Source organism: Micropterus salmoides, unplaced genomic scaffold (genome assembly GCF_014851395.1).
Source record: "Micropterus salmoides isolate LMB-PRFRI ecotype aquatic unplaced genomic scaffold, ASM1485139v1 Ms_hic_scaffold_9, whole genome shotgun sequence".
NCBI lineage: Eukaryota > Metazoa > Chordata > Actinopteri > Centrarchiformes > Centrarchidae > Micropterus > Micropterus salmoides.
The window spans coordinates 18230249-18253535 of record NW_024044681.1 but is presented as its reverse complement, the minus strand read 5'-3'; the positions used below and the strand labels follow the sequence as shown (position 1 = coordinate 18253535).

Sequence of the window (23287 nt, the reverse complement as noted above, 5' to 3'; positions counted from 1 at the left end):
TTATTATTATTATTAGATCAAATTTATTACATTTACGTTTATTCATTTAGCTGATGCTTTTATCCAAAGCGACTTACAATTGCTATATGTGCCAGAGGTCACACGCCTCTGGAGCAACTAGGGGTTAAAGCTGCGTTTCGACCAGAAGAACTATACCGCGGAACTATGAACCTTTGGAGGAACTCACTGCGTTCCCACCAGAGGGACCAGGGTCTAAATGTAGTTCTGGGGTCTTCACTTTACCCCCTAAAAAGACCCTGCTCGGGGGGTAGTACTTTCCGAAAGTACTGGTACTTTGGAGGGGGCGGGGCTTGCCTTGCAGTGAATTTCTGAATGGGCAGTGGAGGCTACTGGCTTTAACTGTCTCCTCCTCTTCAAAACCAGCTGAACAGCTGATTACAGCAGGTAATAAAGCTCACGTTCCTCCGATGCTCAGGCGACACAGACGAGTCCTGCAGCTGATCTGCAACTCTTGTCACAATTTTTGCGTTGTTTTATCTGTGCTGGAGTTATATTAAGAGCCTTATGGTTTTATCCAGTTTGTTATTAAATGTGTAACGAACTTTATCGCGTCTCTTCATTATAGCTCCGACACAAAAAAGCTGCTTTAATGGTCAAGCAAGCCTATAGTTTTTAATTATATTCCAGTCAAATGCGATGTTCATTTATAAATGTTGCTCATGGATCGTGGTTACAAAAAATAATGCCTGTGCATCGCTGTGTACAGCCAGGCCTACAGCCTACGTCAGCTGGTTAATTTGCCTAATCTTCGCAGGTCTTTAGACCACGGTGGAAACGCACACAACAGTGGGCTGAAGGAACCTTTTAGTTCCTTGAAAAGAGATCTGGGGACTTAAAAGTCCCTGGTACTTTTGGTCGGAAAGCGCTTTAAGTGTCTTGCTCAGGGACACTTTGGTGTCTCACAGTGGATTTGAACCCGAGTCTCTCACACCAAAGGCATTTGTCTTATCCACTGCTCCATCACCACTAAAAGAAAATTGAAAAATGTCCATCATAAATTCCATGATTATCAAAATTGAATTTTCATTCCACTGACCGATTAAAGGGTAATTTTTTCATAAATTGCAATATGTAAAACTTCACACAGCTGATACAGTGCTGAAAGTCTGCCACAGTGGGGCCTTAAATGCCACAAACATTCATATACAGTACATCATGTTAACTCTCTACATCCTGGGGTAACTTGATCACACCTTCTCTGCTTTGTTGACTTGGTGATAAAAATTATTATAATAAATGTTGTGAGTCGTCTTTCACACAAGAGGCAGCTCAAGGTGCTTCACTGCACCAAGAAAACACAAGCATTAATCAGACCTCCTCAGCTTTCCTTTACTTTTACAAGTTTGGACTTTGCTGCTTTGTGTCTTACATGATTAATGCTGCGCCTGCACAGCTGCTGTGTGCTCACATCAGCCTTTGTACATTAAATGAGTTTAACTCTAACTCTCTAATGTCTGCTGTTCCCTTTCCTCCACATTTCCCTCCTCACTGGTATATCAGCCTTTTATCCATTAATTACACCTGACACACTCTGCCTTTTTCCTCAATCTGCTCTCCGCTGTGCTCTCTCCTCCCTTTCTCTGTTCGTCAGTGCTCTCTCACCGCTGTTTCGTCACTCTTTCCTCTAAATGGTGTTTGTCAGAATACATTAGGCTTTGGTCAGCTCTATTCTGTGTGATTTTAGCCAATAACATGTTATTACTGAGTAAAATGTGTTTGTTACATTTTTGGAAAAAACAAACAAAACAAGTGGTAAGTGGAATTCATTTGTTCGTTTGTAGGCTTTTAAATGGTGGATGGGTTAGGTTAAAGTTCGAATTCCCAGAATAAAGTCCAATGTACACAATTAAATGTACTTTTACATACAGTTGTTACAGCAGTATACTACATAATCCAACCCCTCAGTTAGCAGTATTTGTAGCAGTCTTGCATCGTGTCTTTGAGCAGGACTTTAAATCCTGTCTGCTTACCCATGTCCCTCCCCTGAATGTCATACAGAAGAAAAATGAAGTATGTTGAAACCTAACCTGAGTGACACGGTCATAAGCTGTTGGGCAGCAGTCAGAGATTTTTAGGATAGCTTATTTTGCTTATAGACTGTTGGATGTCTGCAGGCTGATACTGGTGTAAAACATAACACTCTGAGTGAGACAGCTTCACTGCACTTAGTCATGCTGTTCTCTTCGTGCCGTTGCTATGGAGCTTAACTCCAGGGTCAAGTTTTTCACTATTATTGTAAAATCTGAAACATTTTCTGCTGAAGTGAGCATTGAACTGTCCAAAATGGAAGATTGATTGTAATATTTTTCTTATCTCTGAGGAGGAATTTGGGGCCAGTGGTGCATGCCACAAATCGAAATCACTCAACCCTCTACTTTATGAATGTGGACCTGTTATGGCCCACTGATTCGCCTTAAATATTCTTCTGAGCTTCTGTGGCTTGGTCATATCCAGACTGCTATACTGTAAGTTGACAGGTGTTTGACAAAATATATTAAAGGTCACTAGTGTTAGTATAAGTAGAAGGAGCTCCTGGTTCCAGAAATATTTACTGATATCCTCAGTTTTCCTCAACACAGAAACACAGGAGTCTCGTGTGTACTGCTAATATACTGCATGTTCGCGTTATGGCCATCCGCTAAACTTTTTGAACAAAACATAACTGGCTGTCACCAAAAAAATCAAGTTCAAATTAATGACACGTATGTTGTTGTTGTTTAATTCAGTCGCAAACAGCTAATAATTCTAAACATTTGTAGAATTTAAATTGTTCTGTTCATTCACTTTGCCTCTGCTGTCTCACTTTATGCCCAAGCTAACAGGTGACTTTGCTAGTTTTGTGCATTTTGCATTAGCAAAGAGAACAAGTACAGAGAGCAACAGGACATTCAATATATACGAGTAATAGTGTATTTTACACCTTCTGCTGACTGGAACTGCTTCTTATATTGTTGCACACTGAATTTTGTTCTGAAGTTCATTCTTGACTGTGAGGTGCAGTTATAGGTCCAGAAAGCTGGTAAATTGACCTTTTGAGTTGACATTATTTTTGTCACACATATTGTGAACTTTCAATTTGGACAGATTTGATTTGACTTGATTTATGAGTATCCCCATTAGCTGACACAAACACATCAGCTTTCTGTAACAGATTGTTACATCAAAATTTCAATCAAAAATTGACAGCCCTAATACCCATGATCCTCAGCTGTCATTGGCTTGAATGAGAGCTGTAGAAAATTGAGGTTGGGAACAAAACACAGCGCAAATTCCTGGATTTATCTAAATAAAACAAAATAAAAAAACTAATTTAAACTGCAGATTATGAGAAATACACCTTTAGAGTCGTAGTTAATTTCTCTACTTACATTACTTAACTTACGTACTCACCTACACAGGCTTGTACCTTTTGCCTTTTCATTAAAGAACCATATGTTTTTAATACAGTTGCTCATCTTTTGCACTGATGATTAGGGAGAGTTTTATGTGCAACTAAGCACTGGAAGTACTCAAAGATAGTTGTTTGACGTTAATTAGCTCTATGCTATGCTATAGCATGTGAAGCTTGTTTAGCAGATTTAAACCAGGCAGGAGCCAGAACATACTAGACGAAGGTTCATCCAGTCTGTTTTACATCAAAAAAATTGAAGTGCAGTGTGTTGTTTGTATATCTTGAAACAGTTTCACTAAATTGGAATTTGGAATTTGGAAAACTACCAAGTTATGGTGTTCTCAGTTAGTGTTGGTACTGTGTGTGTATAGGCTCTGTGCCTGCATTAAACAAATTACCCTGGCTTTCCATTGGTGACACATTTGATTTCCTTTTGACTAAGAACACTATTTGGCAGATGATACTGCCAAATAATAAAGACAGGTCTCTTATCTGTAGCTGTCCAGATTTGAGAAGAAGTAGGTGGCAGCTGCATTTGGGGAAACATCTGAATACCATGAGAAATAACAGAAATTAGTTTGACATTGATAATAACTATATCTGATAACCTTCAAATGTGGGGTGAAACGGTCAAATGGCAGTAGGCAGCATGATACATCCCTCCTTTTCATTTGTAAATGTCATTACCAGAAATAAAAATGTCAAGAATATAATTTCTTGCACCATAATTCTATGAAAAGGTAAAACATAATAATTTTCCTTTGTAGTTATGTAATTTAAGAACTTTGAGCTGCACTCAAACCTGAACTGTATTTCACATATAAATGAATGACTGACTGTGAAAGCACACTCTAAATGGGAAAACCAGTGGAAGTGTAAAGGTAGCTGATGATTGAAAGGCATGGCAGCATATTTAGCCACATGCCATGGCTATTTTCTTTTACTGTGATGTACAATCACTGTGCCAAAATGTTGTCAGTTTTGAGCTCTCTGATTGGCAGTCTTGAAGGCGTGGAAAATTTCTGATGAGGAGGTGAAAATAAATAATTTTTATTCCAATGTCATCTCACTGTCGTTAACACTGTTGCTAGTAAATAGCTCTGCAAAGTCTGATAATTTAATTCATTTAAAATGAAAGTCTGTTAACCAAAGATATTCCTAAATCTTTGGGTGATTTTTCTGGCATGGTGTCACTTTGTCTGACATGTCATCTGGACACTTCAGTGGTCCCTTTTTAAGGCTCCAGCATATGGTTTACACTAGTTATTTGTCCTTTAAGCTGCTGTGTGGCTGCTTTTTGATATATTTTTAATGGTACCGTATTATCACACTGCAAAAGCAATCAGACAGAACACCCACAGGCGCTCATTGAGGTCGCCTGACATCAGAAACTAAAGTGCAGTTTGAAAGAAGGGAAAAGGATCTAAACTTCCATCGCACCTGTTATCCATTAAGTCAAATCGAAAAATGAAATTGAAAAACGATAACCAAGTTCTTGCCATGGTTCCAAACATCTCTCAGATAGGATGTGGTAGTGGAGTGGGTAGTGGGAGGTCTGTCTCTTTGGATATCTTTGCTTGGCTGTGGACATGTGTTGTTTACTGTGCACTGAAATGAAAAGAGCACACCACTGGTAAGCTCAGTGAGCACCTTGGGTGATCAGCATGGAAAGGTATATGGAATAAGTGTGTGTGTGCATGTGTTTGAATTAATACACCACATCCTCTCTCGAGGGCACACCTCCGATGCACTGCTTTGTGGAGTCCATGCTTTATTGTGGTTGCTCCATTAATGTTGACCCATGGTGAAAAATGCTACTTTTACCACTAATGGTTTTGTTTACCTCCATTAAATCAATGCTGCGGATGCTGTTTTCACCGCTTCTGGGCCGTCAGGAGGAGATTTGTGGAGATTCTTGATAATGTGAAGCTAATAAATCTTTTTTACATTTTTTTTAAAGCTGCCTGCTCACACTGTATGTTTATGAACTTTAAATTACTGGCTTCATATATGTTAGCTTTTCCCTGTCTAGTAATAACTCAAAAAAGCTCTTTTCATTAGGTTTTTAGGGCAGCCAACCTTTGGGAATTTGATATTAAAATCAACAATGTCTTTAGTCTGTTCCAACAAACATGCACTGCTCTCAGCGCTGTTGACAGACGCAGAGGTAATTTCCCCCTACATGCTGTGAGCTAGTTGTTGGTGCTATATCTGTGGTTGTTTGGGTTACAGTAATAGGAGCAGGGCCAGCTGAATCACATCTCCAGAGCTCTTATCAAGCTCTTTATGCCTCCCTGCTCTTTTTTATATCAGTCAATGAGTTCACCTGAGTGAAAGCTAACATCTGGAGGATCTCTCCCTCAGGCAGGGCCAAAGATTAGCGCTGAGGCACATATCACTGGCGTTCTCACAGGAAACTGAAATGTTGGAGAGGTAGGGCAATGGCCACAGGTTCTAGCATTTGATGATACAATCTCTATAGAGATGTGCATTTTGATTAATGTGTTCTCACTCCTTTTTCTTCTCTTCTCACGTTTCTCAGTTTTCTTTTACCATCACTCTTCCTGTCTTTGAATAAGGTTGTAACAGCGGCCGCTGTTTTAAATCTTCAATTGTGAAATCATGGAATTAATTTTTGCAATCTAGTACTTTCCCCATAACTGATCTAATCTTATCTTAGTAAGTGTGCTTTCTTTTCACTCTCTCTACTCCTTCCTCTCGTCTCCCCTCTGCTTTTCCAGCTCATTTCTCCCTTCCCTTTTTCTTCTCTCCTCTCCTGTTGTTGAAATGCACAGTAGGGGTGTGCAATATTACTACATTAGACTGTGAACGATTAAAATGTCTCCACGATCTTCCTTTTCAGAGTGATCGTTAATATCGTGCTACAGTGCATAATCTTTTAGCATAATCTATCACTTTTAGTTCTGTGGCTCACACATGCAGTCAACATTACAAGGTAGCTGCCTGAGTCCTCCGCTGTCTACAAAGGCAACAATGTAACTGTGCATCATAAAATTAACATTAAAGTTCCCCATGTTCCTGGCTGCTCTGCCTCAGTTCTCTGTGATTTATGGCGTTTGCTAATGTACAGAAAGTGTTACCTGTTAATAAGTAATCACTTTCCGTGGCTAACTAGCTGCTGTTATATAATAAGCTCAGTTAGCCTTGTGGTCATAACTGACTCAGCCCGGACTGGGAGCTCGGAGCACCTGGGGAGCGTATTGTGTTTAATGTTAACTTACACCTCTACTCTAAGCACTGGAGGTTTTAGACCAGGATAGCCTCAGAACCGGAGCCGAGCGAGTGTGCAACGGAACCGCGCTCAGCAGCCTCCCAGTAAACACAACAGGAACAGGACCGAACACAGAGACCAACAGGGAATATAGTACCGCGGTGATTTACAGAGTTTCTTGATGGACAGATGCATTTACTTTTTGCTAAACAGCTAACACCACTAACTGCATCTGTCGGTAGGTAGTTAGCTTGTTAGCCGTGCTGCTAACTGTCCCTGAGTCAGCCCCGGGGTGCCAAGAACCAAACCCGTCAAGAAAACCACCTCAGTCCTGTATTCCCTGTCGTCAAACTGGCCTCTTTCTGTCTAGGATGCTGTGTTCGCTCCCAGTCCGGCTGCAGTGAGTGTTCACTCAGTGAGAACTGAACTAGTCTGCACAGTGTATGCACGACGGTAGGGGCGTAACGCATACTGAGGCTATTGACTACTGTAAATGCCAATCAATATCTGCAACAAGTCCCCAGTTTGTGTTTTTAAATATGCAGAACCAAATATCTTATAAAATTAAATTAAAAATATATATTAAAATATTTAAAATGTTATAAGAACAAAAGGAATCAGTTCTTTATTGTTGAATCATTAGTAATTGTTAGTCTACATTGTATATTCTTAATAAAATTGTGTTATTTTTCTCTTTTAAACCAATAACTTGCAAAATAGTCTTGAAAACCAACATGAAAATGCACCGTGATAAGATTGTGAATTGTGATCCTGCCTGAAATAAATCGTTATATGATATTTATGCCATATCGCCCACACCTAATACACAGATCACACCACGCCTCGTTACCCTGGTATGATTCCACCTAAGGGAGGAATAAGAGGCTTCATGAAGAGATATTTAGAGTACTTCTCTGGGTTAATGATTGGCCTCTTTCCTCGTGTGTGTGTGTGTGTGTGTGTGTGTGTGTGTGTGTGTGTGTGTGTGTGTGTGTGTGTGTGTGTCTGTGCATGCGTGGGTGGGTGTGTGTGAGTTTGTGATAGAGAGAGAGAGGGCTACCTTATGTGCATTAAAACCTTGATAGTCAAATACAAGTAGTGCTGTGCCCTTATGGACTCAGGGTGAAAGCCTGCTTTGCCTCATTAATGTCACCCACAGAAATGTCGCAGAAGTTGTACTAGCAGGGGCAGCAGGCAGCTTGGGTCAAACTTAAAATGTAAAATGTAATTTCTTTGCAAAATTTTTTTTATTTTGGTAATGGATCTGTGTGTATGAACTTTTGTTTGAATAACTGATTTTTCTTTTTAGTTCTGCTGACATCATGTTATATATTAGAACAGTACGAGACTTGCCAAGAAAACCTTACTTTGGTCTTGCTTTCATATTCACAGGCACTTTGACAGCCATTAAAAACAAACATTGCTTCAGTTTTCTAATAACTGATAAATATTTAAGTGAGCTTGGTTGTAATGTACCAGACCGCACTGTTTGCAGTATGCCTTGGGCCGGGATGGAATCAAATCAAATACACATGTTTACATTAATTTGCATGCCTTTTTGTCCAGGAGAGGTTCTTTTTTTATGAGATGAGCAACCTTTTTTAGACCTAACCTTATGTGTTTTTCAACCACATTTACATGTTTCATCAGTGGTTTTATTTCTGCAGCCTGCAGGCTGGTTGGGTTGTGCAGTGTTGTTTTGTTTTGATTCTGTTATGGTTGGACAACTTAACCACTCTGGCCTATATTACTGCCAGCTATCAATAAGACTATTACAGAGGAGACAACAGTAAAACAAAATTCCTGATTAGTCATGAAGATCCAGAGTTCCCCGAAGGAAGGTAAATTCGACAATGACCGTATCAGGATCAGGATTTTGATTATGACAAATGTCATTGTTTTAATGATGAAATTTGTATTATCAACATTTTATGCCATTTTTCTCTATATGATTAAAACACAATCATGTTTTTTTTTGAATAACTGCAAACAGATTATATTCATATTACCATAATTTCTTGGAATAGTCCTAAAGATAAAGTGTATTATGGATCGAGGTGTAAATTGATAATCATTTATTTTGGTGTTTCTGATGTCTTATCAATATCTGTCAGACATGTTTAACTATGCTATAAAGTTATAATTGCATGTACATAATGATGGCTGTGTACTTTGAGGCGTTGTCACCAACTGTCTGGTCGAACAAGTTAACGAAAAAATATACACGAGACAGGTTACAGGCCACAAAACTAACCACCACCTCTGTAGTCACACCTCAGTGGAAACACTGGGTCAGCAGGCAGCTCGATAGATTTGGATTGTTCTTACAGTACTAAAGTACAGATTTGAAAAGTTAACGCACAGCAGTACAGGAGCTGTTTTTTCTTTGGAAAGCCAAAATGCTGCCATAGTTAGGATTTTAAGGTTCATTGACAATCACCTGTCAATCTCATGCCTATCATGTTTCATGGCAAATTTCAGGAGAACCTCGTGCTGGTGTTTCAGAGTGTCATGGTGCTATTTGCTGAAGCCTGAGCTACAGTAAAGTTTTATAGTATAAAGAAAGCCTTAAGTAATTGTTTATATTATTATTGTGCACTTGGAAGCACAAAACTTTCCTACACACTTTTATGTTTAATGCTCCTAAGGAAACACACACTTTTGTCATGAAGCAAAATGTTGAAAAAGCAGTGCTTCCATGTACAGTTTGTAATCTGGTATGAGCTATACTTGGTAACAGTGCAGCTGCTCACATGAGCTAACAAGCCAACTATGTACTGTATACTGTATGTGAATACTGTTTATAAATATAGTAAATCAGCGCTTCAGAGTTGGCTGTAAAAACATTTGCATTTCCACGCTCACCTCTGCTAACCAATTAAGAAGAATGTATAGTTGGAAGGAAATCATTTTCTAATCTACAGTTGCACATCAATCAGTCTGCACTTTCAACTACATTCCCTGCAGACAGAAAGCAGGAAGCATACTGTACCTGAAACTCCTGGCCTTGTGTTGTGCTGTTCTATGATGATTCAACGGTACCACATCAATCTTATTTGATGATTACTAACTCTGTTCGACCATTGATAAGGGATAAATCACAATGTTGAAAGTGTATGTGTATCACAACTGTACAAGGATTAGATTTGTTTTATATTTAGGATTTTGATTTAAATTCTGTTCTTGTAGTTGAATCCTGGTTCTGATTCCATATTATTTGATTACAAAAAATTGCGAAAACACCTCATTTTTGGCAGAGTTAGGCTGCCATAAACATGTCTGTTGTCATAGGTAGGTATTTTGTGATAAAAAGGTAAAATAATGAAAAATGTCACTATTCTCGCGCAGCCTCTCTGGCAGTTGTGCATGGATGTGTTAGCATTAATCGCCTCTGGTCTATTTGACTGCGTATGATGCTGCATTCTGAATTTATGCTGCAGTAAAATACTTTGTCATCTAAGACATTCTTCTCCGTGACCAGAAACTAGTTTGGCAAACTGATTACATTTCACAGTAGCACTATTTAAAGCTTAGAAACTCTTGCAAACATTGCTGCTGGTCTGCTGTGTTACACATTCACTGATGCATGCATCACCTTGATTGAACAAATAAAATTGAAAAGCATGATATTCTTTAGCAAATGTCTTGTAAATCTGTAACCTGTCCCAATTCAGATCTGGTTCTTTTACTTCCCAACCCGGTATAGCACACTGTGCAACCACACCATTGCTGCTTTGTTTGCATCTTCAACTTCACCCGTTAATCTTTTTGCAGACAGAGATGGTGGGCGTATGTAAATTTAACCCTCCATTAACCTTTAAGCCGTCGCTGCTCTCCTCTCCTAATGTTACAGCTGCTGCTGCTGTTGCTGTGGACATTTGCGCTGCATTCTTGCCTACTAGCTCTGCCTTCCTGCTTTCCTGTCTGCCTGTATGCGTGACCTGTTTTCCACCATCACTCAGCCTGTTGGCAGCAGGGACCACAGATCACAGCACTGACTACAGTAGGGTTAGGCTCAGTTGACTCATCTCTAACGGCACATTTTCGGGTCTGCAGGTTGCCTCACTGTAAAGTTGCTCGGTCAGTGATGGTTATTGTGGATATAATCACCAAAAGGCTGTAGGCTGTGGGGCGTGTCCACAGACTGACCCCAATGGAAATCTCAGGAATGTAACAGCATTAACGTTCATAATCTCAGCAGAGAAACAGCACAGTCGGAAAAGATCAATTTTAAAGCTACCACATTTTGGTTGAGCTCAGTGCCAAAATCTGTCTGGTTGCTAGCGGGCAGCAATATAATGCCAATTCAATGATGGGATTCAATGGCGTCCATTCACTAGCAGCCAGTAATGTTAGCTGGTTGTCGTCTCTTTCTCCATTTCCTCAACCGCACTCATAAGCTGTGTCAGCCCACATATTAGGTTTCAGCTTCTACTGTATTATGTGTTAGCGGGCTGACATTCAACACTTGGTCAGGCCCAGCTCTCGTTCTCTGTTATGTTTGTATGTTTACACTTGTTATGTGTTTTAGTGCAGGAAATGCAGATCAAACACTGGAATGGGTTGTGGATTTTTTTTCTGCATAGTACAGCACTCCTTTCCACTCCCTTTTTCCTTACGTACTTTTAAATTAAAATAGTTTTCACAGCTGTATTCCTTTTTTTCATGTGAGGGTATGCCTTTGAAATCTCTAGTGATTATTTTTGTTAATTAAAAAAATGATGTGCATCACTTCCTTTCACTTTACCACAATATATATTCTTAACAAGAATGTGTTTGGGCTTTTTGGATCAACATTTTCGTTATATCTCTTTTTGGAAAGACTTTGAGTATAAGACTTGAATTTTAACAGGTAGAAATCTTTTCCCTCTAACAGTAGGATGTTGATATCAACAGGATTTAGAGGTTTATGGCATTGATAAATATTTATATAGCTGTGGTAAGTTTTCTGTTATGTAAGCGCTGTCGGCTTACATGTTGCATGTTGCTGCTGCTTGTTCACAGCAACAAAAAATAAAGTGATAGTACAAGCCAGCAGTTATATTGGCACAGCCCTTTTGAATACCATTATTATTATTAAAGTGACATTAGTGAATTATGGGAATAAATTATGATTTGGTGAGAGACAAAAGTGGTCTTTTCTGTCAACTTGCTGTTGTGAGCGAGAAAAAAGAGGAAGAGTGGGTGAAAGGGGGAGAGAGAGGAGGGTGGCAAAGAATTAAGGTGCTAAATGAAAGCTAATTACATAAGGGCACCAGGGGAAATGGGTAACCTCAGGCCTTGGCCATCTATCTGATTTAAGATACACAATGTGTCAGCAGCAAATCGAATCTGCAGGGAGCAATTGAAGGTTCCCTACACACACACACACACACACACACACACACACACACACACACACACAGGCTTTATTACAACAGTGTCATCCTCTCAGGAGGTGGATAAGGGTCCCCACCTGCTTAGGCTTTGTGTCTGGCTGGGTCAGTAGAGCGCCTTCTCATCATATTATCATACATTGTTCGAAGATGGGCAGCAAATAATGCTGAGCATTTGATTTGACCTCAATGTTCCTCCAGAGAGGTGGAGTTTATACCATTGGTAGGAAGCAGAAAATGTTATGCTTTGATGAATGGAAAGTACAAATTGTAATGCTGAAATGATTGGTTGACTAGCCCACTGTAGTTCTGTCCTATACTCCCTAATAATCTATAATAATATAAAATCCAAAGATTCAGTTTAATATCTTAAAAGAAAAACAAATACTCACATTTGAGAAGCTAGAATTTTTGTCATGTTTACGTAGAAAATGACTACGATTTATCAAAAGTTATCAAAATAGTTGCCAGTATTTATTTTGCTGATCAGCCATTTCCATTAATGGCTAATTTTTTCAGTTGTAGTTGCAGACTGTGTTTAGGAGAAAATCAGTCATTTCTTTTCTTTAAATTCTGTTCAGTGTGAAAATCATCCTGCACACGACAATCCTCTTTCAGTGTAGCTTTAATTTCTTTTAAAAAAGCACCTTGCAATATCCACAACGACAATTCAATGGTATTTTGGTGAAGAACATAAATCAGACACACAGCAGCTTGAGATAGCTACAGGACCTGTTTACATTTAAGAATCAGAAAGCACAGAAAACGTCCTTGTTTCTAAAATTGTATCAGTTTGACAGAGAGGATCATCTATGTTTTGCTAAACTTTCTGATAAACACGCTCTTGTGGTGCCGTAGAACAGAACTTGAAAGATTGTGCCATTACTCGTCATTAGTCTACACCATGTGGCCCAATTTCCTGTAAAGCTCCACATTCCAATACAGCATAGCTACGCTCCAGGGATTTAACATGTGACCTCATCAAGCCTAAACCGTACCCGTCTCAGAGAGGAACAGTAGAAGTTGTGTCTCCTGTTTAGCTGCTTTGAACTGCTCTCTTCTGTTCTGGACGTTACCTTGTACATCAAAGTTATAGAAAAAGGCCTTACTGTCTGTTAACACATGCTACTATCTCTTTACTGTGATCTGTTCCTTTCTCTTTCTGCTCTGCCTACACACACTCTTGTCTTTGGCTCTCTAAATATAACTGAAGCCGTGTGTAGAGATGAGCCTTCTGCTGGACTGGGCCAGGTGATGCTGTATGTCTGAAATCAATAATGGCTTTTTATCTCATAAACATAGGCAAACTCACTTGTTAAATAATCATATTGATGTCCATCATTCTAAACAGCAAGATAACATTAGATGTGATGTCGAACAATGTTCAAATATTCCATATCATGTTTCATAACCTTGTGTTATCAGTTTTTTAATACATTTGTTATCATCTGTTTTGACAACATACTTGTGCATTACAATGTCCTTAATATCCACAATATCCCCTGATCAACACAATGTGATTCCTTTAAAATAAAATAAAATAGATAATGAATTATTGCACGGACCCTGAGGCCAGGTCACTCACAGGTTTGAAGCTTCATTTTCTCTCGCTCTGGTCTGCTTCCAGAAAGGCACACAGATTGGATCCCTGCAGCAGTTTGTATATCTCTATTGTTTAATTATATGTTGAGTCGCCATTCTACTCGGCGTCACGGCAAATGTAGATGCAAATTTAGTAGACGATCGCACTGAAAAGCAATACTAGTCAGCCGTGCATTTTCCTACTTTATTTATATGTTTTTCACTGTATTGAACACACAGTGCATTCACACATTATTCAAAAGAGGAAAATTGTGTTCAGGCCTGATGAAAAGATGATCTGTCGGCGGTGACTGATTTATTTCAGAATCTAAATTAAGAGTTCTCTAGTTCAGCGCCAGTCACAGGGGTAATTATTGTTAATGAGACATCACCGCGGCTGTTTTGCTGATGATTCTTTGAGCATCTCCGGAGTACTTTAGAACACAAATAAGACAGAGAGCGAGAGAGATGCAGTAGTAAATGAAAAAAAAAGGAATGTCAAAGGGAAGTCAAACTGCTTGGCTGAATTATGAATGTTTTTTCCCCCCCTTATTTGAGCTTGAACTTCTCCTGCGCTCTGACTCACCTCACTCACTCTGGCCTTCACTTATAACACAGTGGCTCGGCCCGGCGGACAATTCGCTGCTCAGGATGAAACGGTTGTTTTTCATGTCTTAGGTTAAAGAGAGCTCATGGTTATGGTTAAAGGAAACCAAAGTTGACTCTCTTATAGGAGATGGAAGTGATCAGCGGTCTCTGTAATTTGTTGACTCACCCATCCACCCCAATCTCCTCATTAACAGGTTTTGCAACTCCATATCATCCTTGTCCTTGTCAGGTAAATTTTCCTAATAAGTTTCTCCTCAACATCTACTTCACAGGAGAATGTGTGTATAGTTGCAAACAACTGAAATTGCTCCAGTTAACCGGGGCGGGCGGGGGGGGGGGGGCTGATGCTATGAAATGATGATTGAAGTGACAGCACTGTGTAGGAGATAGGGTGGGCGGGTGAATGGAGTTTAGCAGGAGAAAAAGAGAGAAGAAAAGAGGGAGCCATCAAACAATCACATGATGATTTCTGAAACAAGGGTAGCTTTATAACTGTGCTCCTCTCTAGCAACCAAAGGCTCCACTCAGTATTCCAAAGACCAGATCAACACACACACACACACACACACAGACATGCACACACATGCACACATACGCTGTGTACTCTTGTCTCCTGGTAGGTGAGTTGGATAATCCCATGACTCGCCTGACCTCCTCCATACTTCTGCCAGTAGTGACACTCAATTGGCTGAGAGGCTGAGCGCGCAGGGGGAGGGGCGTCTGCCCCAGCAGCAATAATACGAATATTATATAACCTTGGCAGATGAGGCGGTGTGAAGGGGAAGAGGAAGGAGGAAGAGGGAGAATGAGCAATGAGAGAGGATGTGATGGAGAGAGAGAGAGAGAGAGAGAGAGAAGTGAGAGTAGGGAAAGGCAGGAAGGAAAAAGTACAGTAGAACAGTAACATTACTCAATAGGGATTAAAAAGTCAGAGAACAGATTGTTTTTTTGATTGTTTTTTTTACATTATGTCTTGATGATGCATGAAATAGGGCTGCAAAGTGTTACCAAATAATTACATTGCATTTATTTTGTCACATTTTTATATAAAAAAAGAAAAGATGTTGCGGACGTTTTTGTAATATTTGAATACAGGGGGTGAGAGAGAGAGAGGAAAAGAGAGAAAGAGGGAGGGGGATGGAAGGCCTTAAATTTAAGAGATGTACTGTTGCAAATGCCACTAATGTCTGATTAGTGCCTTGGCCACCACAAGCTCATTTGTAGAGATAAAGATATTAAATGTGTCATAAAGGATTTGTTTACTTACACCTGAACCTGTATCATAACTGCCATAATGATTAGTCAATTTATCGGTTAACCCGATCGCCAGAAAATTAATCTGCAACTATTATTTTAATTGATAAATCATTTATGAGCCAAAATGCCAAATACTTTCCTTGTTCCAGCTGCTCCATAGTGAGGTTTTGCTGCTTTTTTTTGTTTTATATCATTGTAAACTAAATATCTCTGGGTCTTGGGCTGTTGGTCAGACAAATCAAGATATGGTGTGTGTTTCCTGACTAAATCAAGCACACAGTCCAATAAATATCCTCCGAGTCTACTAATTGAGTGTGTGTTCCGCTATGATGGGCTGGCAGACCAGGTGAACACAAGTAATATCATGTTTTAATTTTGAATGTAGATTACACCCCGTCCTCTATGGGTCTCCAATTATGGTTGGCCTTTCAGAGAACCCAGTCACCATCAGAGAAAAGGCAGAGCATCTGGATGTTCATTGTGTGCCATGGTTGCCATAAAAAAGATGGAAATGAATATTTCTCAGAAACTAACAGGAATGCATAAATACAAGATGAATGTGCTTGGAATATACAATAAAAGTTTGTTATTTCTACCCACTCAGGCTTTCTCAGTGCTTTCTGGAATTTAAATTTAAATGAACTGCACATTATAACCAGAAACAAGAGATTGCCATCCAAACAACAGCTGTGTTTGCCATCAAAAGTGTTGCGAAACAAAATTAAGAAAGGCATAGAAGGTTTGTATTTTCTTTAAAAGAACAGCTACAAGACATTTTACTCAAAAATAAAATTTAATATATTAATAAAATCAAGTTAGAAACCACACTAATGTATACATGAGTTTTCCCAAATGTGTTTGGCCAAGTCAACCAGTTTCCATGTTTGTGTCATGCGTCTGTGAGCCCTGTGGGCTGTTCTCATGTTCTACATCTCACTGCTTACAGAAACCACTTGCACCACCCATCTCATACTTTCTGCTCCCACACATTAGCCTAAAAAAGCTTTGATCTTAATGGAAAAAACGGTCCCCTCATCGTTTCCCACTGTAGTCACTGGTATACGATTCCCCAGTGACACTGCAGGTCAGCCCAGTTCAGTTCTCCCTCCATAGCTGCTGCAGGGACTTTCTTTGTTGTGGACTGTCATTAATGCTGAGCTTTCTTTTCCACCACATACAATGATGCATCATTAAGAAAATGCATAACACATTTATGATGTGGTTTGATTATATTCTGATGTAAATTAAATTAACAGTTGGCATGTCCATGTGATTAATTAAAAATCAACATTCTGGTTATTGGATTATACTTGAAATGTACCATTGACGCACTGATTAATTCCAAACTGAGTCATTGGGGAGATAAGCCAAAATTTATTTCCAGTGGTATATTTTACAATCTATAAATGTGCTGTTTGTGTAGAGATAGACAGGATTGTTATCTTGTGAACTAGACAGATCTGCCAAGCTCATGTTTCATTTGCTCTGGCAGATACGTCTGTCCCACCGCCCCCCCTCAATTCAGACAGATTTCCACCTGTCCTGGATTTGGTCAGGCCAATTGTGACTCTGATTGGTTGTAGGTCTGGACCTGTGTCCAGTCTTAGCTTACAAACTAGACCATGCTGATCAAATATGAATCAAGATGATGTTATGTCTCGCTCAGCATTGCTTATTTCTTGCCTGAAATGCTTTCAGAAACACATTTTGATGTACTTTTTTGCTACAATTTGAGAAGGTTTGTGAACAGGCCGCCATTTTTTTTCTGGTTGAAAACAGATTAAGCACCTTGCTCAGCTCACTCAGCACTACGTCACATGTTTTTGTTGCTCTGATTTGTTGTAGGTCTATCTAATTGCGTCGATTTTGGTCTGCACCTGTTGAAAACGCCTCTTGGACATCGAGGTTCCAGACTAATATGCATTTGCGAAATAGCCTGACAATGCCAGGTTAGAGGGTTGTTCATTTTTAACAAAACCCTGCAGACACATACCGTCAGTTGCAGCAGGCTTTGATTTAATTTATTGTTTTTGTTCTTGAGAATTGCTGCCAAGGCGCTCAAATATTTTTACACAACCTCTCAGTATTGACGCATATTGAGAGCATGTGTGCGCACAGAAAGAGATGTTTGTAGGTAGAAGTAAAATAATGAGGGAAGTGATAGGCAGTACTTTCCAGCCGGCTCAGTTTTTTGTTACATTTGCCTTTTTACTGCTACTTTAGTGATACAACCATTTCAGTGCAACACATACACACACATACTTGTGTGTACAGGCGCTTAGAGCAGTGGGGGCGAAGAAAGAGCAGCAAAGGGCAGCCAACTGCATCCTGCTTTCATGTGTTTATGGATGTCTTCTGCTTAAGTCCCTCCTGAAAGTATTAGTGACTGTGTGTGGAGGTGTGCTTGTTGGATTATTACTCTTCCTGCATGTGTACTAGACTTTGTTTGTTTGTGTGGTAATCACTGTGTGCAGTGTGCGTCTGCTTGTGACGTGCTCTTGTTTATCAGCACACACAAGTCGTTTTTGCTGTTTGTGTGATTGAGGGACTGAGTAAGTGCACTTGTTTATTGCGCTCTGGTCCTGTATGGAGGCGTTCCTAATGAGGCTTGAATGTGCCCTGCATGGCTCAGAGCCACGCTTGTTGGCTCAGCGATGGGAGGAGCATTTGAGTTGGAGCAGGAGTAGGGGGGATATAAATGTTTAATCCAAACACCACCCTGTGGTCATTTTCCATTACCAGCAATTTAAGTCATGTTCGAATAGAATAGAATTTAATTGGTAACATGTAATTATTTTTGAGCTCTCTAATACAAAATATTAAAAATGTCAAAGAATAAAATATAATTAAGACAACATAAAGTTCTGTAGACTAAGTCTTGCAGTGCCATTGTAACTAATAAAAACTGATGATCTGAAACATCTCAAATTGCTAAAGCACATCCGGTGTAAATGCCAACACTTGCTTCACTCGGTTGGTTGGTATCATGCGATCTCCCGCTTCACTGGCAGTCTGTCTTTTTTTCTGGTGGATGAGCAATCCCGAGAGAGCTATCACAGGTCAAGCACTGCCCGATAAAAAGCGTTCACAACATCTTCACTTGAATCTAGCCATAGCTGCTTGTCAAGTTGTCAAGTAATGAGAGAGCCAGAAAGATGAGCACATAGAAGGACACCCTACTCCTCATAAAGGAGGTTCAAAGAGGACTGTTTCTATAAATACCCTACTACTGCTAGACTGATGATCCAAAGTTAAGACCGGTACATATTAGAAAGCGTCTGCCAAAATGTTCAGAGTGACAGTGTTGCAAATAAAGTCTAACGATAGTTTGTGCAGATCAAGATATGGATGCACTAAATATAATTAGTATGGGAAATCCTGTAAATATATTACGGGAAACCTTGTTAATACCACAATCTATCTCGCATGACATAGTCTTTGATGTATCATACAGTTTACAGTATGTACAGGATCAATTGCAACACAAGGTGGAAATGTCTGTTATATGTTAGTGTCAAATGTAGGTCAGAGTGTTGGTTAGGGTGATTATGGTACCTCTAACAGAAGTTAAAAACGGTTACAAGTTGTGGGTTTGATAAGTTTCAGAATGAATCATACATAGTCATTTAAGTGATAGTCATGCATCCTTACCGGTCTGTGATTGAGTTATGTATTCATAGTTTTCAGTCAGGTGACATGTGCGGTGACCTGGAGGGCAAAACAACAGACCAACATAGCGGCTCACACCGTAACTCACCCGTAAAGACGCCGCAAAAGCAATCAGATTTTATTTGGATCACCTTTCAACTTAAGAAAAAGAAAGATATGAACACAAACTGCAAGTGATCCCAGGCTTCTCTCCTCCTCGATTAGTGCATCAGAAAGCACAACAACCACCCAGCATGTCCAGCAACTCAAAGTAACAGTGTATCACTTCCTTATTGGTTGGCAGGCAGCGGAAAATAACGTCTTTTTGCCCTCCATGGGAGCGATTTCCTTGGAATGGGAATTGTATGTTTAAATAAACCTTTTTGTCCTGGTCTGTTTTTCACCACTTTTCTATTTGAGTTCACAAAGCTAAGCCTCCGTTGAATTGTCATTATAGCAATTTGTTTTCTAAAAAATTATGAACAATAAATCATAAAACATATGATTTGATTTATGAAGATATTTTTAGTATGACTATGTGTTGTAACATCTGCTGGGGGGAAAAAAAGCACATTTTGTACAGATAGGGGCATCGCTGTGTGGGGTCAAGCTCCCTCTTCCAGACTCTGGGAACAAGCTCCCCCCACTCTCCCTCCCCACGTCTGTTTATGCCATCTGCAAAGCAGCATGATTGTATAGTTTTCAGATGACTGCCAAACGTTAAGCTGGCATCGCTTTCTGAATCATGCCATTATTTGAAACTGTCTGCGTGAGTACGGAATGATCTTGGCTAGTATAATGTCAAGCTATAGCTAAGTGTCTTAGTTGGAGATCTTCCAAGATCCACCACTTCTACACCTACTTGATCACAGTCCCAATCTGCATAAGCAAGTGTCGTCTTTCCAATGACCATGAGGCACCGGCCGTTGTGAATTTAGCTCGCGCTTGTTTGATGAGACGGGTAGGGGCAGCTCCTTGTCTGTGGGACGGACACCAACAAGTTTCTTTTATATACTGTCTCTATACCTGTTTTGCAAACATGGCTTTATAGCTTAAAAGACATGAAGAGATGAGAAAATGGGTAGAAACAACACTTGGAGCATTAGTTGTGACACAGCGTGAGCTAAGTTATCTATAGGCCTTAATGTAAAGTCATTATCAAGCTCAGCAAGTCAACTCTGTTACATAATGCCCTACAAATCCCAACTAATGTGCTGCCAAAACAAACAAGGGAGAAAATATCTTAGCCATGCTAATGCTGTCAAATTCTTGTCAGGAATTACACAGCAGTGTCAGGCTAACAGTAGCCTGGAGTCTGTTTGGACACAACATGCCCCCTTAAACCTGACATACTCTCTGTGCACATGCTGGCACTTTGCCTGCAATACATCTGACAAATTGGTGTTGGTGCGTAGTTGAGCTTCACGCTGCAGTTCAGGTGTCTCAGTTACTTTAAGTCTAATTATAGACAGTCGAGGATAATAACTCTGTGTGTGTGCAAGTTTCTCAAGCGGTTTAAACGAGGCTTTAATGCGCATTGTAACAGAATTGCTCACACATTATGCATGAATGAAGAAATTATCAGACCATGAACAAACCAGCAACTGTATCACATTTAAGTCAGTTATACTGAATTAAATGCTTTGCATCATTGTGCTGTATTACAGAAAATACTGTTTAAAATTTCTGCTGTTTTGTTCCAGTTATGTGCTTCTGTTCCCTGCAAGCTATTTTTAAGTTTTTGGAACCTAGGCTATTGTATTATATAGTTTCATTCTTTTAAGTAATACCACAATTGTTATGAAATGTCAAGCGCTTTGTCCACATCACTTTTTAGCTATTACCATAGGAAAAAACTCCATCAATCATAGAAACAGCAGCACAGTCGAAATGTTTATTTGTTTTCAGTTCAGGTATTTCCCTTAACCGACCGGATTTGTCCAAAGGGTTTTCATGTCTCCTAGCAACAGTACAACCTACCATTGAGGATGTCTATACCCGCAAACAGCCCTCCGCAGCCTGCCTTGAATTGATCACAGGCATCTTTATATTTACATGCAGCTCACTCGTCTTTACATCTCTCTCTCTCTCTCTCTCTCTCTCTCTCTCTGTCATCCAGAACAGGAGAGGCCAGCAGTTCTGTGGTGCCAGGCCAAACCAAACCCAGTGGGCAGACCCATAAGATCTGTTTGGTGTGTTCAGACGAGGCCTCGGGATGCCACTACGGGGTTGTAACCTGCGGTAGCTGCAAAGTTTTCTTCAAGAGGGCTGTCGAAGGTTGGTCCCACATGCCCATCTGCCTTCATCCCCTCATTCAGCCATTCACTCAACCATGACACACTTCTTGTAAACACTGAAAACTTGTTTTAAATTTGAATAATGGGATTTCCACAAATCTTTGTGGGTAAAACATTTGAGAGTGTTTTCATAATAAACATTTTTAATTTTTAACCAATGAATAGCGGCCACATTTACACCAGGGTAAAATCAGATTTGCATATTCATGTACGTATATTCGGTATTATGCCACCACAGCCTTGTACAGTACATTACCGAATGGCAATGGTTAGCATCCTTTAACTTTGTACATTTTGTCCCAAAGATCATCTAATTTATTTGATTTACATAAGATCAGCTCTTGAAGCTTATGTACAACAGTAAAACATCTCTGCTGTTTCTCTTGTCTTAGGCAGCAGAAGATTAACTTATTTCTCAATTCAAGTTCATAGTGGAATAGTAGTTTTCTTGTTGATCTTTAGTAGACACATGTACTGTACTTACATTTTTGTGGGTTTGTCTTGACCTGACCTTGCATGTCACCGCCTCTTCCTCTCTTGCCTTTCCTGTTTACCAAAATGCAAAGGAAAAAGCCCAAAAACTATTACCGCCATGATACCCTTCTGATTAACATAGTATTGCCTTTTAGAGGACTAGTATTATAACAAGCATTTGATATCTTCTAATACAGTATTCAGTTCTTGTCTCACACAAGACATTTGTGCACCAATTACCATGACAGAATCTTGAGATGGGAGGAGCAGGAATGCACCTGAAAGTAATTTTGTGTTAAAGGCTTTATTGTCACGCTCTGCCGGTTGGCCATCCTTTGTGTTTACTTTTGAGTTTGGTATCTGCCTTGGTATGTTGAGTTTTGGGTTCTGTCCTGTCTAGTGTCCAGTATCTGTTATATAGTCTGCTTGTCATGTCTAGTCTCTCTGTTTTCCTCTGCTCTCTCTCTCTCTCTCTGCCTCGTTAGTCTCATGTCTGTCACCTGTGTTGCTCCCGCCCTGCTCGTTAGTCCCTGTGTGTATATATACCTGGTGTTTCTGTCTTGTCCTTGTCCGGTCATTGTTCATGTTACCCCCCAGTCTGTCGTGTGTGTACTCTCTGCCTGTAACCAGCCTTGCTTGTCTCGTCTTGTCTCGTCTCCCGGAACTTTTGGATTTTGGATTTCTGTTATTCAGCCACTCACCTGTAAGTGTGCTCGCTTTTGTTTGTTTATTAAAACCCTTCGTTATACCATACCTGCTCCGCTCTGTGTCCTGCGTTTGGGTTCTCCAACCTGCCTCCACACCACGATCGTGACAGAATGACCGGACCACAAAGGGACCCAGCGGACACCATGTCCGATGAACTGCTTGATCTGTGCCGGGAGCTTATGGTGCTGAGGAATATGTGGTATGGGGCTAGTCATGTTAGCCATAAGGCAGCTATCGTGTCCCTTGCCTGGAAGAGCCTGGCTGCTCAGCCAGGAGCAGCAGACTCTCTCCCTGGGTGGGTTTGTGACTTCCTCCACACCTCAGCCAATCCCCCAGCCAAGTCCTCATCAGTTCCTCAGTCTGTTAGCCTGGAAATGGCTAACACCCGGACCGCTAGCCTCTGGCCGTCATCTCCCCGGCCTGCTAGCCCTCTGCCTGTCCTGCCTGTTACCTGTTCGGCTGGCGCTGCTAGCCCTCCGCCTGTCCTGCCTGTATCCTGCTCGGCTAGCGCCGCTAGCCCTCCGCCTGTCCTGCCTGTTATCTGTTCGGCTGGCGCCGCTAGCCCTCCGCCTGTCCTGCCTGTTACCTGTTCGGCTGGCGCCGCTAGTCCTCCGCCTGTCCTGCCTGTTATCTGTTCGGCTGGCGCCGCTAGCCCTCTGCCTGTCCTGCCTGTATCCTGCTCGGCTAGCGCCGC

The 23287-nt window shown here is 40.4% G+C and overlaps 1 protein-coding gene across 2 annotated transcripts in view; it reads left to right on the top strand.

The window, feature by feature from the left end:
* The window catches only part of LOC119895281 (glucocorticoid receptor-like), an 81869-nt gene that overhangs the window by 28846 nt on the left and 29736 nt on the right, over positions 1 to 23287 (top strand). For both annotated transcript variants that reach the window (XM_038708268.1, XM_038708266.1), the window contains exon 3: positions 21234 to 21391. In XM_038708268.1, the coding sequence (XP_038564196.1) occupies positions 21234 to 21391 (158 nt within the window). The remainder of the gene's footprint in view (positions 1 to 21233; positions 21392 to 23287) is intronic.